Source organism: Mastacembelus armatus, chromosome 22 (assembly GCF_900324485.2).
Source record: "Mastacembelus armatus chromosome 22, fMasArm1.2, whole genome shotgun sequence".
Classification (NCBI taxonomy): domain Eukaryota; kingdom Metazoa; phylum Chordata; class Actinopteri; order Synbranchiformes; family Mastacembelidae; genus Mastacembelus; species Mastacembelus armatus.
In genome coordinates this window covers 6,581,008-6,596,039 of record NC_046654.1, presented here as the reverse complement: position 1 = coordinate 6,596,039, position 15,032 = coordinate 6,581,008, and the positions used below count along the sequence as shown (strand labels likewise).

The 15,032-nt window shown below is 37.8% G+C and overlaps 3 protein-coding genes across 12 annotated transcripts in view; all 3 read left to right on the top strand.

Moving 5' to 3' along the window:
* pcnt (pericentrin) overlaps positions 1-2,004 on the top strand; it is a 33,262-nt gene extending 31,258 nt beyond the window's left edge. For 8 of the 9 annotated variants that reach the window (XM_026315079.1, XM_026315340.1, XM_026315421.1 and 5 more), the window contains 3 exons: positions 42-162; positions 266-372; positions 1,519-2,004. In XM_026315079.1, coding sequence (XP_026170864.1) covers positions 42-162; positions 266-372; positions 1,519-1,550 — 260 coding nt within the window. In that variant the 3' untranslated portion in view covers positions 1,551-2,004. The remainder of the gene's footprint in view (positions 1-41; positions 163-265; positions 373-1,518) is intronic. The other variant, XM_026315509.1, reaches the window with a different exon arrangement.
* Positions 2,005-2,847: 843 nt separating this feature from the next.
* On the top strand, positions 2,848-9,403 carry senp2 (SUMO specific peptidase 2). Its single transcript, XM_026317368.2, has 17 exons — positions 2,848-3,163; positions 4,051-4,100; positions 4,194-4,306; positions 5,003-5,069; positions 5,197-5,278; positions 5,460-5,631; positions 5,850-5,956; positions 6,064-6,137; positions 6,643-6,691; positions 6,769-6,841; positions 6,945-7,091; positions 7,188-7,319; positions 7,477-7,698; positions 7,808-7,887; positions 7,994-8,078; positions 8,201-8,296; positions 8,398-9,403. Exons 1-17 carry the CDS (start codon positions 3,000-3,002, stop codon positions 8,458-8,460), a joined length of 1,776 nt encoding a protein of 591 aa, XP_026173153.1. The 5' UTR covers positions 2,848-2,999; the 3' UTR covers positions 8,461-9,403.
* Positions 9,404-10,168: 765 nt separating this feature from the next.
* On the top strand, positions 10,169-14,278 carry LOC113138300 (transformer-2 protein homolog beta-like). 2 transcript variants are annotated; one of them, XM_026320654.2, is made up of 8 exons: positions 10,169-10,339; positions 11,728-11,861; positions 11,945-12,104; positions 12,463-12,651; positions 12,870-12,985; positions 13,133-13,267; positions 13,469-13,539; positions 13,748-14,278. In XM_026320654.2, the coding sequence occupies exons 1-8, from the start codon at positions 10,307-10,309 to the stop codon at positions 13,756-13,758; spliced, it is 849 nt and encodes a 282-aa protein (XP_026176439.1). In that variant the 5' UTR covers positions 10,169-10,306; the 3' UTR covers positions 13,759-14,278. The 2 variants fall into 2 exon arrangements, with proteins under 2 accessions (XP_026176439.1, XP_026176520.1); XM_026320735.1 differs by lacking the exon at positions 10,169-10,339 and adding an exon at positions 11,126-11,380 and having other exon boundaries at positions 11,728-12,104.
* The last annotated feature ends 754 nt before the right edge of the window (positions 14,279-15,032 follow it).

Genomic DNA, 15,032 nt, shown 5'->3' with positions numbered 1-15,032 from the left:
GAAATTAGGTGGTTGAGTTATACTCTTATTATCCCTTACAGGGTCTAAAGCTGAGGTTTTAAGGCAGCAACGGCAAACATCACATTCTGAGTCGCCACCAAGTAGAGACACAGTGTCAGCTCTTGTTCCACCCAGCAAATCACCCTTCAGGTTGCACAACAGGTTTGCTCTCCTTTTTCAGCAAAGGCTGATAACTTGTACATCCTGAGCTGGGAGTCACGACTCAAAAGTCATTTTCCTATAATGATGTCTCATCTTTCTGTAGGTCGTACTCCAGCACCACTCTGGCCTCTCAGGATCCAGAGAAATCACTGACAGAGTATATACATCATCTAGAGAAAGTTCAGCAACGGTTGGTGGGAGCCAGACAAGGTGAGAAGCATAAAGATAGTGAATCCCGGTAGAGGAAACGGAATTGAATGCATGTAGGTGAAGGAAATAAAATGACAGTGGTGATAGCTCACTAGAAATATGAAGGTATCCTCCTTTATCCCATATCAGTAAAAAGTCATTAAGGTATTGGGTGCAGACGTGCTAATTAATATGATGTGGTTTGTCTATTCACATTATGTTACAGCGCACTGGGTGTATGATTGTATAGCTTTTTAGATGCATGCCTCTTTCTTTCCTCACTCATTTATCAGGAAGAGGTCAGTGCAAGGCAAGTAATTCAAAGACAAATTCTGATTTTGTGATGGACAGCCAAGTACTTTTAGACTGTTACCGAAAACCACAAAACCTGTGCTCTATCATCTCCCAACCTAGTAAGCATGACTCATTTAACTGTACCCCCTAAAGAGGAAAGGAGGATACAGTCAGCCTGTTCCCCTCATATGATTGGGTATCGGCAGCGCTGGCTGCAGGAAAACAGGACGTGGCTGTACCTGAGCTGCTTGTCGCCGCTTTACCTGTATGGTCCAGGTGAGTGTGGGTGTAACATACTCACTCCACCAAACAATAAAGCAGCACAATGCACCTCTAAGGATGGGTACTGACTTGTCAGAAGACACTGATTTTAGATGAGAGATAACACTCTGGTCTTGAGTGGCTATGCCATTAAATAGTTTAGTCCAATAGAATTGTGCTGAAATAAATAGCTTGTTTGTTCATCCACTACTGCTTCAATAATAGGCACTAAATTGTTTGAGATCTTACTTTGAATTATCCTTGTGATGCTTTTATGTGGTGATTGACAACTACAAGTCTGATCCTATGAAGTACTGTGACTTATTAGCTCAGGCTAGTATCGAAAACCTGCAGGGCATTTATCCTCAGACGTGACTGTGACAGGCTAACAATGGACAATTTTTCATTGCAAGAATATTTAGATATGTATTTTTAACATGTTACTAACAACTGTGTGTATACATATATATATTGCATTGGTCTGTTTGTGTTTTTAAAAAAAGAAGTGCAGGACACACCATCACCAGTGTCTTGTTTTTAACATTTATAAAAGATTAGGTATGGATGTTATGCTGTTAATCTGTCATATTTTTTGTTTTTGTGTCTCCTCAGGTTCATCTGTTCTCCATCCTGACCCAAATTAATCCTAACACTGAAAGAATAAATGTCTACTTTCTGCACATCTTTCTAAAACCGTCCTTGCCTTACATCCATGAAGAAACTTATTGAAATGGATAGTGCATATTTGTTAAATTTTCTGGTGATGTATTTGTTTTTTATAAGACCTAAATTATTTTTTTATGATTTTTCATTGTAACTTTTCTGTTCTCTGTACCTCTGTATTTTGAAGGTTATTCTTGTGGCAAGAACAAGTTTTCATTATTTTAAATAGTGCATCTTATTTTTTTCTACTAATATTTTATACCCTTATGTTTTGATGTAAATAGGACTCATTGTACAATGTGTACTGGTTTTATATTGGAGATCAACAAAACTAGGGAGTACATCACGGCATCAATTTGAACCATTTGTGTCTTTGTATTATCTGTGTTTTTACCATAACGTTAATAAATATTTTAAATGTGTGATTACAAATCAGATTGACTGGGTTTATTTTATGGGCTCACAGAATGTTTTTTTTAATTTCTTTTTTTTTTTTTTTTTTTTAAAGTGTCCTTTTTTATACAGACAAGTGATTTAAGCATTCTATTCCATTAACATTCTATTACTAGCATTAGAACAGAATGACAAACTGTAGAGGTGCAATAAAAACTGGTCATAGAGCCACAGTATTTTGCTTATTAATGACATTTCTGTATTTCCTTTTTTGTTCTTGTAGAAGTTGTTTATTCACTTGAAATAGTTCCTGGTAAATTAGATCTAGGCTTATTTAGTATGATTATTTTTGAAAAAAAAATGCATGTAAGAAATCACAATAAAAATAAATCAAATTTATGAGATACTAAGTTAAAGACTTGTTTTACTAAACCAGAATTATAACGATGTAAAACGATAGTTAAGATTATGAGAATGTAAACTACATTTTAGCATACATCAAAACTGAATTATCCACTGACAAATCCACTATATCAGTCATTTTATACTGTATAGGAAAATTAAGACAATCTTAGGTTTTAAGCACCAAATCATTGTTTCTAATTTATGTTGTCATCAGTTCTACCTTTTTTCTGAGTTGAGATGCTGACCATTTTAATGTAACAAAGAAAAGGTATCTGGGAGCGAATGATATTCTGATTTGCGGCTGACGCTTGTCACAGTCTTGACACGTGTTTGTTCGTTTATCACCCCGCAAAGTCGCGTGTGGCCGGTGTTAACTTCCGTTGTTTCCATCCCCCTAAACCGAAGAACTCCGCCCACCCATTTTTTCCTCGGTGTTCAAATCGCGCGCACTCAATGAAGCGTAGGCATCAAAACAGCATGACGTACTTCCGTTGCATTTCTACACACAGCAGTTGCTAATGCTAGGCTAAGTGAACGACAGGAGGCGTGTGTCGTAGATCGTTGTTTGACATCTTATCTCAGTCCTGGCCCGTGTGGAGGACATCGTTACACTTGTCTCGTACTTGTCTGGGATGTATGGATGGTTATTTGACGGATTCTCGTCGCTGTTTTTGCTCGAGCGGCAAAAGCCCGAGAAAGGTAACGTTGGCGAGGAGATACCCACGCGACCTGGCGTTAAAGCAGGAGCACAACAGCAGGAGAGCCACGGCAGACCGGCAAAAAGAAACTACCAGAGGTCGGTATTTTAACATAATAGCGTTCCGTAGCTACATGTTTACTAACGTTAACCACAGCGGAATTTTACACCATAATTTTCACCTAAGCATTCAGTGTGTAACGTGACACTATACCATGTCCGAGGTCGGTGGTCTCTTAACTAACGTTAGCTAACGTTAACTTAACCAGTGATGGTTTTAATTGTTTGTTAGCGCTAACTTAACCAATAACGGTTATAAATTAATGATAGCTAGCGTTAACTTAACCACCGATGGTTATGATTAATATTTGTTAGCGTTAACTTCTGATGTAAATTATCTGTTGTAAATTAATTTTAGCTAGCGTTAACTTAACCAGTGACAGTTGTAATTAATGTCTAACTGTTAAAATGTCTGTTAAAAACGATTATACATTTATATTAACTGACGTTAACTTAACTAATAAAGGTTATACATTTATATTAACTAACGTTAACTTAACTAATAAAGGTTATACATTTATATTAACTAACGTTAACTTAACTAATAAAGGTTATACATTTATATTAACTAACGTTAACTTAACCAATAAAGGTTATAAATTATTATCCAAATAGTTGCTGGAATAGATGTTTCCAGACATCAAGCTGGACTGTGGGGAAACTGTGGTGGGTGTTTATAGATTTTTTTTTTTTTTTTTTTTTACTACATTTTGTTTTTGTTCATATTGTTCTTGGCATGGTAATGTATATATCTATTGTCTTAAGTTACATTTTTTTAGGTTGGTGTAACTAATGAACTGGCTGCTTAATTGTGAGGCACATTAAGGGCTAATGATAAAGGGTGTTGTTATGTTTTTAATGGTTGAGAAAAGAATATTGGGATATTTGACACTGTTACCTCAAATTTCTTTTGTTTCCTGTTACAGTGTTGATGTTGCAGACAGTGACCCAATAGAGGTGAAAAGACGCAAGCTAGGTTTGTTTACAAAGAAAAAAAATACATTTGAATATATATGCCTGAACTATAAACAAATGAAGGTTTTTTTATCTGTGGTATTCTGTGCTTCAGATGTAGTCCTCAGCTTTGTAAGGAAGACTGTGGCCAGTGTAGCAGGTCTGCTCAGGCTGCAGAATCCACTGAACACCAAGTGTGAGAAGCCCAGACATTATGAGGAGACACAGGTTTGTGTTTCAGCTCTCTCCATCTAACAGTCACATGTGAAGCTTGGTACAGATAAAGTATTAGATTTTTTAATTAAATAAAAGTGGTAATGCTACAGTGTAAAAATATTCCAATACAAGGAAAATCTTTGCATTCAAATTAAGGTAGATTTGTACTTCAGTGAAAGTCCAAATCTATAAATTTGCTGTCAAATAGAAAAGACTTATTATATTTAAGGACCTCTTGATCTTGTATTACTGTATTATTGAGCCATTAGTAATGCATTAACATATGGTCAGTATTTTAATTTTGTTTTTAGGTGGGATGGAGCTCATTTTTACTGCTTCTTTTGATATAATTTGCTGTAGCTGTACTTGTTAAATTAATGCAGCTGAGTAAAAAGAACAGTATTCTGTTAAAATATAGTAGGATAAAGTTGTAAATAATCAAGTACTAGGACCTCAATACTGTGCAGAATACTTAGTTTTATTTTTACTGTTTAATACAATTAGCTGTGTTTATATATTGCTAAATCATAGTAAAACATACTCTACTGCACTTTACATGAGAAAGTACAGACCTTACACTGGACACTCAGAACTGCTTTTATCTTGTCGAGTTGGGATATGCAGGTCAGCAAGCATTCACAACTTAAGTTTGATGCCATATTTCTGTTCTCCATCTTTAACCACTTAGTATTTGCTCTGTGTATTCAGCCTGTCACACTGATGGGGATAGATGAGCTCCACACCTCATGGCTGAACAATACTGAGTGGAGAATGGGTAAGTGTGGACAGATATTGCTGCAGGAATATGCTTGCAATTATGTGGCTCTGCTCATCCACTCTCTGCTGTGTAGTTTGCACATCTCTTTGTAATTCTCATCATCATTTTGTTGATTTCTCCACAGATAAACCTTTGGGTGGAGTAAATGAGAGAGGTGGGACGAATCCCTTTAAGAACTCTTCACCCCCTTTAATAAGGAAATACAGGCAAGTGGCCCTGTAGTTGAGTTTGATTTTATTCCTAGTGTTGACCACTACTGTATAATTAATTTGTTGCTTTTGTTAAGCACTTAAGATTTGCAGAGCTTGCTTATCCATTAATGTTTCCAAAACATATCACTTTTTGAAAAAGCTGCCTTACTAAAGTAAATAATCTTGTTGAATCCAGTGGGACAGCATTGTCTGCTGGGCTTCTAGACAGAGGGAAGGACAAAAGGAGAGGCTCCCTCCAGCTGCTGCCGTCAAGGTCTGCTCTGAAAGTTGGAGCCACGAACCCTGACCTAGCCTGCAATGGCTTTGCACACAGCCGCTGCTACAAACCCAGTCTTACTGTAGAAGAGGTAAAATAATGATTTGGCTTAATAGTTTGATAATCCTGTGTTGTCTGCACATTTGTGATGCTATTTGAAATGTTTGATTTACCTAATGGAAGATGAGGCAACTCTTTATATAAAACATGATTTAATGTGTTAATTTGTAGCTGAAACAGAAATATTTACCAAGATACCATACATTGTACCATTTGGTCCCTCAGTTATTGTCTTAATTCTGCCTCTAGGCCATAAAGCAGAATAATAAGGAGCACTACAGGCGCTTGCTGGAGATGGTGGCAGAAAAATACAGCAAAAGTGAACCACTGCCTTTTAACCAAGCAAAACCACAAGAGTGAGTACAACCTGTTATTCATGTGGGGTTTTCTTGGAGGTTTCATCAGTAGCCAGTTAAGCTCCAGCTGATTAGTTCTCTTAATCCCACTTTCCTTTTGCTTCCAGTGAGTCATTGTCACAGTGTGATCACAGAGCTGCTGCTTCAGGAAAAAACATTGACTCATTGCCCCTGAAGACAGGTACATTTTATAGACCTACTTGAAAAAAAAAACACGAATATTGAAACTTTTATTTCTAGGTGGTAGGTCCCAGTAACTAATATTTAAGTCTGGAACTGCAACAAATAATATATATTGTTATATGATTGTCTTTCAGTTGCTCTGCTAATTTTGAGCATTACAATGCAGCCCCATTCTAATTTCCCTAAAGCTCAAGATGGCAACTTCACATTGCTTTTTTTGCCCAAAATCCTGAAGATGCACTAATTGGTTTAATAAAATGTAAAGCATATAAAAGCTAGAATTCAATGTTTGATGAGCTAGTGTGTAGCATTTTTGCTTAGAACTAACAATTAATTCTCTGTTTATTGACTCGTCATTTCAGCTCCAGTCACCAGTTTGTTAGGAACATTATTTTTAATAGTTTTAAACCATCACACAGAGTTGATTAAAAGTACATTTTTGTTCTCATCAGTAAAACCAATGAGTCTTCCCTGTTGGATTGATGTTTGTGTTTGTTGCACAGCTTCCCTGAGCATTTTTACATGGAGAAGCACCTCTGCAGCTAAGGACAGGTTGGTGTAATGTGTCTGATATATCTGTATTGTTTAAGAATTTTATTTCTATGACCCTCGATATGTTTTATCTCCAGGAGGCCTGGCTTGACCTTCAGTAAGTCATTCAGTGGCAGCTCTGAGGACACACAGCCTTTTAGAAGTGTTAAGGTAACCATTTCTCTTGCTCTCTGCCAACATGCCAGAGCTGTCATTAAATCCTAATTTTGGGAGGAAATGCAAACTTTTATTCTGTTATATTTGTCTGTATCAGCAAAAACAGTCAGCAGAACTGGACCTATCTACAGAAGTAGCTACTCGTCTTAATCTAGTGGACAGGGAGGTTTCTGCTGTGAGCCTGCCTGAAACATATTTGGCACAAACAAGGCACAGTGATGAGGACATACCTAGACTGACCAAGGTGAGATGAAAGGTTTCAGAAGGTTCGATTTAAATTTTACGGTGTTGATTGAAGCATGGATGCACTTTACATCTCTTCATGCGTTTGTCTGTATAGGAAATGGCAGCAGAGGTGAGTGGTGCTTTGGCTCAGAGTGATCCCAACATTGTTCTAAGTGCAGCTTTCAAGCTTCGCATCACACAAAGAGACCTGGCCACTCTGCAGGAAGGCAGCTGGCTCAATGACGAGGTAAGAAAGCCATAGTACATGGTGCGTGGGACGTTATGGCTTCATGTGACTCTGCAGGCACATTATTGTGAACACAGAAAGTCATGACTGGACATAGGGATATCGAAGTGGCTACTTGTTTTTCATGTATTGTCCCTCTTGTGTTTCCTCTAACAAGGTGATAAACTTCTACCTGTCCCTGGTCATGGAGCGGTGTTCTGGAGAAGCAGCTGGACGAAAAGCCTACTCCTTCAGCACGTTCTTCTTCCCCAAGCTGCGAGGTGGAGGCGGACAGGCTGGTGGACATGCTGCTGTGAAGCGCTGGACCAAGGCTGTTGATCTCTTTGTCTATGACCTCATCCTGGTCCCTCTGCATTTGGGTGTTCACTGGGCATTGGCTGTGAGTCAGAACTACACAAATTATAATCTAACTTGTTCCTCTGCCATATTCCTTGTTTGATGGTTCTTGACAGTGTTTTAAACATTTTCTTCCATCCCTCTCATCGTAGGTTGTAGATGTTAAATCAAAGACAGTAAAGTCATATGACTCCATGGGTCAGAGACATGATGACATCTGTAGCCTTTTACTGTAAGTCTGTCTGTATGATCTTAAATACCATTTGTGTTGCTAATTTGAATGTTTTTTTTTCTTTGTTTGTTTATTACATTACCCTGTATTTGTGCTTGTTTTCCAGACTCTACCTTAAAGAGGAGCACAAAGCAAAGAAAGGCAGAGAACTGGACAGCCCCAAATGGACGGTTGGAAGCATGAGCGCAACTGTAAGTAAAACTGAGATGAAGGACGTCACACTTCAACATTTTATCTTTCAATCTCTATTATATATTATATATGTTTTCTTTAGTTTATAGATGAATGAACTTTTATTATTGATGCTTTGTAGGAGATTCCACAGCAGAAAAATGGCAGCGATTGTGGTGTTTTTGCTTGTAAATATGCTGACTATATCACAAAAGGAAGGCCTCTCACCTTCAAACAGGTATAGACTATATATTCACCTGAGACAGTAATTGTTTTTTGTTTTATTGTATTTTTTACATTTTCAGTTACTGATAGTAACATCTACCTTCTTATCTTCAGTGCCACATGCCTCTCTTCAGGAAGTTAATGATTTGGGAAATCCTCAATCAGAAGCTGCTATAGCGGAGTCAATTTCCTATCTGTTAACCACCTAACAACAGAAACATTCTTAGTGGGAGTACAGTAACTACACAGTGAAGAAAAATAAAATAAATGGGCCAAAGAAGTGGACTTCAGTGAATGAAATCTAACCCAGTCTAGCTGTTCTGGTCTGGAGAAATCAAACACTAGTCTTATGTTCCTTTTCCTGTAAGGGACATGTTAACGTTTTGTAATCTCTGAGTTATAATTGGAGACACAATTGGGATGTAAGTGTATGTCTTATACAAGCCTTCGCACTACTGACTGACTGGCTTTTTATTGGTTTGTTAGTTTTACTGTTTGAAGTACTGCCTGAAGTGCCTTCAACGCTCTGACACCAATTTCTCAATTTACATGTATGCTTTTGTCTTTTTGGGGAAGTTGCTTAGTCACATACAGCTCAAAGTCAGTATTGAGGAGCTGAACTTGTTGCAGTCAGTGCTAATTTTGCTGTCTGTGACTGCTCTTCTCCCTGTTATGATCAGCATGGAAGGCAAATAACTACAATGAAATTTTGTTGTAGACCTTTGCACATAGAGATACAGACAATGACAATTAAAATACCTCCTTTCCTGACCTTTGCAGACAATATGCATGATGGAGTGCTGGTAATATATTTGTTTTCTTAATATTTATGTCTGGACTGAATGAGAGTACATTTGGGGTGTTTGTATAGTTATTTTTTTCCCATGAGGTATTGATAGTGGTTTGCCAACATGTAACATAAGGCAGGTATCCTTAGGTTAGTGAATCCTTTCCATATGAGCATATTGCAGGAGGCTACTTAGGGCTACTACAATGACTTACAGTATTGCATACTGCATAGCAAACTACTGTACACACATGCATGTACTGTTCATGCCTTCAAAATGTGACCCCCCCGTCCCCCTTGTAATAAAGTATTTCATTTTTTAAAATTGTAGTTTGCTGTATTAAATGACTCATTTAGTGCTTCTGAAGGGTTTGTCTTGTGGTATGACCTAAAATCTGTTATCACAAACTGTCACTTTTGCCTTAATGTGATATTTTAATTTTTAATTACACATTAATCACCATTGTGATTGTCTGATGTCAAAGTTGCAGTACAACTGAAACTGAAACATTTTCTGTAAACAGTTTTGTTACACCCCAGTATGATTATATGTGGAGCACTTAAATTGTTTTAGTTTCTTTATAGTGTGATCGTGTCCTGTCGAAAGTAAATAATACAGAGAAAACTTTGAGCAAGGCACTGTCTTTGGCCATCACATGAGTACCGTGAAGTTGCAGCCAACATTTTTTTTTATTTGGAGATCTTCATGTCATGGGCAGGAATACATTTTTGCCTCAGAGTGGGAGGTTATTCTGGTCCTTCGTAGTTGTCAACACTTATTATACAGTACAACTCATTATTTTTACTTAATTCGCTAATATCCTCCTGAGACCCAGCCCACTGACTTGTGTCCCTTGTAGTGGACAGTTTGTTCACATCGAAATGGTCCTATGGTCCAATACAGTGGACATGCTATAAAATTAAAAATAAAAATAAATTTTTAAAAAAGTCTAAATTGTAACATGTTTTTTTAACCAGAAATAGGTAGGAAATTACAAAAACAAGAAATTGGAAGACACTTATTTTCCTTGGTTCTCAGGAGGATATGGCCTTTTCTCAATATGGTATTTTATTGTGAAACTTACACCGGAACAGGAAACGGCGTCTTTACACGCTGAACACCTCTCGCTAACAGCTGAGATTAAAGCGGACACCGCTGCGGTGATTCGTCGGGCGATTAGTTTAAATCAGTCATTAAAGGCAGTTTATACATCGGCTCCATCTAGTTACATTAATATGAGCGACAACGAGAAAGAGTTCAGAGAGAAGGTGAGTTGCGGTTGCAAGAAAACACCGACGCAAAAGAAAAGTTAAATTGGCTAACGTTCGCTAACTAGGCTAACGCTAGCTGTTAGCTGCGTCTTTGGGAATGTTAATGGAAGAAGTTTGGAGAACGTGAGAGAAGTGTGGTCTACATTTAGCAGCGTTTTATGTGAGGTATAACGCTTTACGTATTTCTTTAAGTATTTAGTAACGTTAACGTGAAAACGGTAACAGCTAAGCTAACGCATGGGGCCTGCAAAGCAGAGCAGTGAAGGGGTCCCCACTTGGCCATGCAATTTTCACTTCATCGCTTGTTTCTTAGCCACTTAGCGTTACCTATTGAAATATTGACTAGTCAACACCAGCCAATACAAAATATTAACATTACTAGTTAATATGTATCTCAGCATTCGTTAAATGGTAGGTTGAAACCAAATGAAGGCTTTTAGGGCTGCAACTATTTTGTGTTTTCCCCCCAGTAATCAATACAACATTGGTAACGTTAGTTAAAAATCTTCACCCCATGTTTCAACTGTGACATTTAATTTATACATTTCCCATGAGTATTAATCGATAATCATGTTTAAACTAGCTGCCTGTTGTTTTTATTTAGATAGAACAGTTAATGAATGGATTGTTTGTTGCAGCTCTAAAGGCCTTGACCAACATGTGTTCAGCTTAATCTGTCGTTCTCCTGCTGTTTTCTTTGTGCCTTTTGGTTGTAACAGAAACCAACATGTCTTATCACCCTTGTTTGTTCTTTATTAAGGTTGAGGTTGGAAGAAAGAAAAAGGCGGAAGACGTTTCAGATGTGAAGTTGTTATTGTTTGACGCTGATGGTGTTGATGCATGCTAATGTATTGGATGCAGAAAAGAAGCAATCAAGATCTGCCCCCACTACTAGTGTTGTAATGGCAGATGGTAAATGGGGGAAGAGGAGGAAAAAAAAGAAGTCATTATGTCAAACAGAAGAAAGAAGAAATCAAGGGTTGTTTTGAAGTAATGAAGTTAAAGAAGTTATGAAGTTAAGATCAGAAGTTTACCAGGGTATGAGTAATTCCCAGCCTGCTGTTTTTACTCTTTCATCCTGTTTCTTTCTTTAAAGCATGCTTGATTTATTTTCTCTCTATCAGAAACATCAATGGTCAATCCATCCACACCCTTAAGGTTTAGTTTTTGTGCAGTCTGGCTGAAGTTTTAATTTCTGCTTTAAATATATGTTGTAATATCTGACCTTTATTAATCAAATTTCTAAATACTTAATGTCAAACCAAAATGTGTTGAACTCCTGAAAAGGGCATGTAGAGGGCGAGAGCAGTCACCTCTTATCCCTTTGTTCTTGGTTTTTGGTAAACATGTGACTTGTGTTTGATATCTGTGTCTGATTTGTCCAGGACTCACGGCCTGGCTCAAGGAGCTCGTCCCCTCATGGCTCGGCGAAATCTGCCAGCCGCTCACCAGCACGCTCTAAAGATGGCTCCCGACATTCAAGGTCTCGGTCTCGTTCTCGGTCCAGATCGAAATCCAGGTAAGACAGTTTCTTCAGCTGTTTTGTGTGTGTGAGATGCAAGTTAATGTCATACCCAGACTCAAATTTATGTCTATCCCCAGATCCCGTTCCCATCGAAGCTCACGCAGGCACCACTCCCGCTCTCGGTCACGCTCCCACAGGCGCCGTTCTAGGAGCCGATCCCGTAGCTGGGAGTACCGTCGTCGTAGGAGCCATAGTCGTTCCCCTATGTCAAATCGTCGTAGACACATTGGCAACAGGGTATATATTTGGTGTTCGGCGTTCCCATGGGCTTAGAAATTAATTTTTTTTATGAAGTTTAATTAGTGCATAACCTTCGAAATACTTGGACTAAAGAAATTTATTTCACCCAATAGCATCGTTGAGTTTTCTAGATTTAATAACTTCATGTTGACTTCAGGATTTGACAGGCACATAAGTAAAAGCCATTTATGCTTCCCAGTTTCATATCTTAAATCAAGAATTTAAAAAAATGCCACATGTACTGTAGTTCCAGATGCAGTCTCGCAAATTACCAAAAACTCACTTGACATTAAAGTAACAATTCATTTGCAGGCACACATTTATTGTTGCATTCATCCTCTCTTTATTCCCACAGGCAAACCCAGACCCCAACACCTGTCTAGGTGTATTTGGACTGAGTCTGTACACCACTGAAAGGGATCTGAGGGATGTTTTCTCTAAATATGGCCCTTTGAGTGACGTTAACATTGTGTATGACCAGCAGTCCCGTCGCTCAAGGGGCTTTGCCTTTGTCTACTTTGAAAACTGCGAGGACTCCAAGGAAGTAAGGAGGACAAGACAGGAATTTTTCAAGTTTTATATAATGTTGTCTTACACAGCAGGTAGTATATGAATAGCTTTAATAGATATCTTCTTAAATATGTATGATTTAAAGGGCATTTGTTTCAAGTTTCTCATGTATTGAAACCTGGGTAGACATTAAACACGCAAGCTCTTTTTGCATGTCAGTGGATAGAAAGTCTAACTGGATGTGTGTTTCAGGCCAAAGAGCGTGCTAATGGAATGGAGCTTGATGGCCGCAGGATCCGAGTGGATTTCTCCATTACTAAACGAGCCCATACTCCCACTCCTGGAATATACATGGGGCGACCTACCTAGTGAGTGTGTGTGTGTGTGTGTGTTTTTTTTTGTTTGTTTTTTTTGTTTGTTTTTTAAACCGCTTTATTTTAATCTCAGGGATGTTTTTTTCTGAGCCTACAGAACTAGCTGTGAGATCTTCCACAGTGAAAACTTTTTGTTTACAGTGGCAGTGGTGGTTCCTCACGGCGTGTCTCCAGGGACTATGACAGGGGCTATGACAGAGGCTACGACAGGGGCTATGACAGAAGCTATGAACGGGACTATGATCGCTATGAAGACAGAGAGTATAGATCATATAGGTTAGTTTGGCTTGCTTGGTCCGGAATGAATATAGGATTAAGTTGACCAGATGTATCTTAAAATAAAATGTCAAATATTTAAGATAACTGTCACAATTTTCTTTTCTACTGAAATGAATGTAATTCTCTGAGTGATTCTTATCTACGTAACAAAGGCTTTAGATGAAGTGTTATTTATTTTCCCCCTCCCTCAACCTACAGACGCAGATCTCCATCTCCTTACTACAGCAGAGGGTACCGCTCTCGATCCCGGTCGCGGTCCTACTCACCACGTATGTTTGAGCCACTTTTTTTTTCTACCATTAGGCAACACATATTTGCATAATAGCTCATTTACCTTTTTGTGAAATTTGTATATTAAAGTAACCTTTGCATGGAATGGTTTACAATTGATTTTATCTACAAAGACTTTTATCTTTATTAAACATGATCACATTCCATGATATAAATCATGTCTCTCCCCTTGTTTTTCCCTTACAGGTCACTACTGAGCAGTGAGAAGTGCTGGGTTTCAGTGTAATTGTTTTGGCTGTTTGATTCTTTTTTTTTTGACCAGGTTATGATGGGGATTCTGTATTAATGTATTAAACGTTAAACAAAGCTGTCCTAAAAATCAAGGCTTTCCGAGTGCCACGGCGTTATTGGTGACTTCTGGGAAAACTTGTAGGAAAAATGTAAAATAAGTGTCAAAAATCAAAAACGGCAAAACATTAGGTTAAGGTGGGAGTGGCCTACACTCCAGGTCTGCATTAAATACCAATCACTCCTTATTTTATGAAAATCTGTTACTGGTATTGATGTATATACGTTGATTTGGCAGACTTGTTTTTAAATGAGCAGAATTTGTTCGTGGAAGTTATATTACACTTTCACACTTAGCTGTTTTTGACTGGTTTTCTAGTTTTGCTCTTTGTTTTAAATACCGTGTTTCTTTTTAATTGTATCTTTTGCTGGTGGAAAGTACTTGTTTGGTTGTATATAAGCAATAAAAAAAAAAATACTGTTCTCAAACTTTGTTTTAACTTTTGAGCTGCGTAAACGAGAAATCCGTAATGTGGTCTTTCAAATGGGCATTTCCACAGCCACTGAGAAGCTCCATGTACAGAGGAAGATCATGCGAGAGAGTGAAAAACTAACAGCTGCTACATGGACCTTGTGATATATAATGCGTCACATATTTGGTCGTAATTGTAAGTCTGCCTTTTTTTAAAATAACCTTAATATAGAAATTATACAATGACTGCACGAAGATAGACGATCAACAAAATATATGTTCTTGAACGCATCCTGTGAAATAGCGGACTCTAGTGTTTAACCGCATTAATGCTGCTATAAACACTACACAATAAATAGGTCGAGTCGCAACTTTGATCGAGATGAGGCTTTGAAATGAAGAAACTGCAGTGTCATCGTCCAAAGCTGCTGCTTCCAATAAAGTGGAAGTGAAAGCATATTTTTAGCTGTAAGTATATAAGAGAAAACATTTAATATTCCACCATTCTAACCATAACCCAAAATTTGTGTTGATTGCAAATGTAAATAACTAATTAAACCAAAGCTGTGGGAATTGTAGCAAATTGTAATTAGTTAATTTAGTTTTTTATTACGTCAGTTTAAACAAAATCATACCTCCCATTGGGTCTTTTGATAAAATTGACAACAGTTTCAGCCCGTCACTCCGTCCACCCTGTTAGAAATAGGAGACAATCACAGACACAAAGAGCTCTAAGTAAATGTATAAAGAAACAGGTCTAATTTCCTGAAT

Excerpts from the sequence above, each read along its gene's own strand:
- senp2 (XM_026317368.2), top strand. The coding sequence starts at position 3,000 with ATGTATGGATGGTTATTTGACGGATTCTCGTCGCTGTTTTTGCTCGAG. Across the intron at positions 5,279-5,459 it reads CCTTTAATAAGGAAATACAG|TGGGACAGCATTGTCTGCTG; the intron begins GCAAGTGGCCCT and ends TGTTGAATCCAG. Across the intron at positions 7,092-7,187 it reads ACATACCTAGACTGACCAAG|GAAATGGCAGCAGAGGTGAG; the intron begins GTGAGATGAAAG and ends TTGTCTGTATAG.
- LOC113138300 (XM_026320654.2), top strand. The coding sequence starts at position 10,307 with ATGAGCGACAACGAGAAAGAGTTCAGAGAGAAG. Across the intron at positions 12,105-12,462 it reads GTAGACACATTGGCAACAGG|GCAAACCCAGACCCCAACAC; the intron begins GTATATATTTGG and ends TTATTCCCACAG. Across the intron at positions 12,986-13,132 it reads TACATGGGGCGACCTACCTA|TGGCAGTGGTGGTTCCTCAC; the intron begins GTGAGTGTGTGT and ends TTTTGTTTACAG.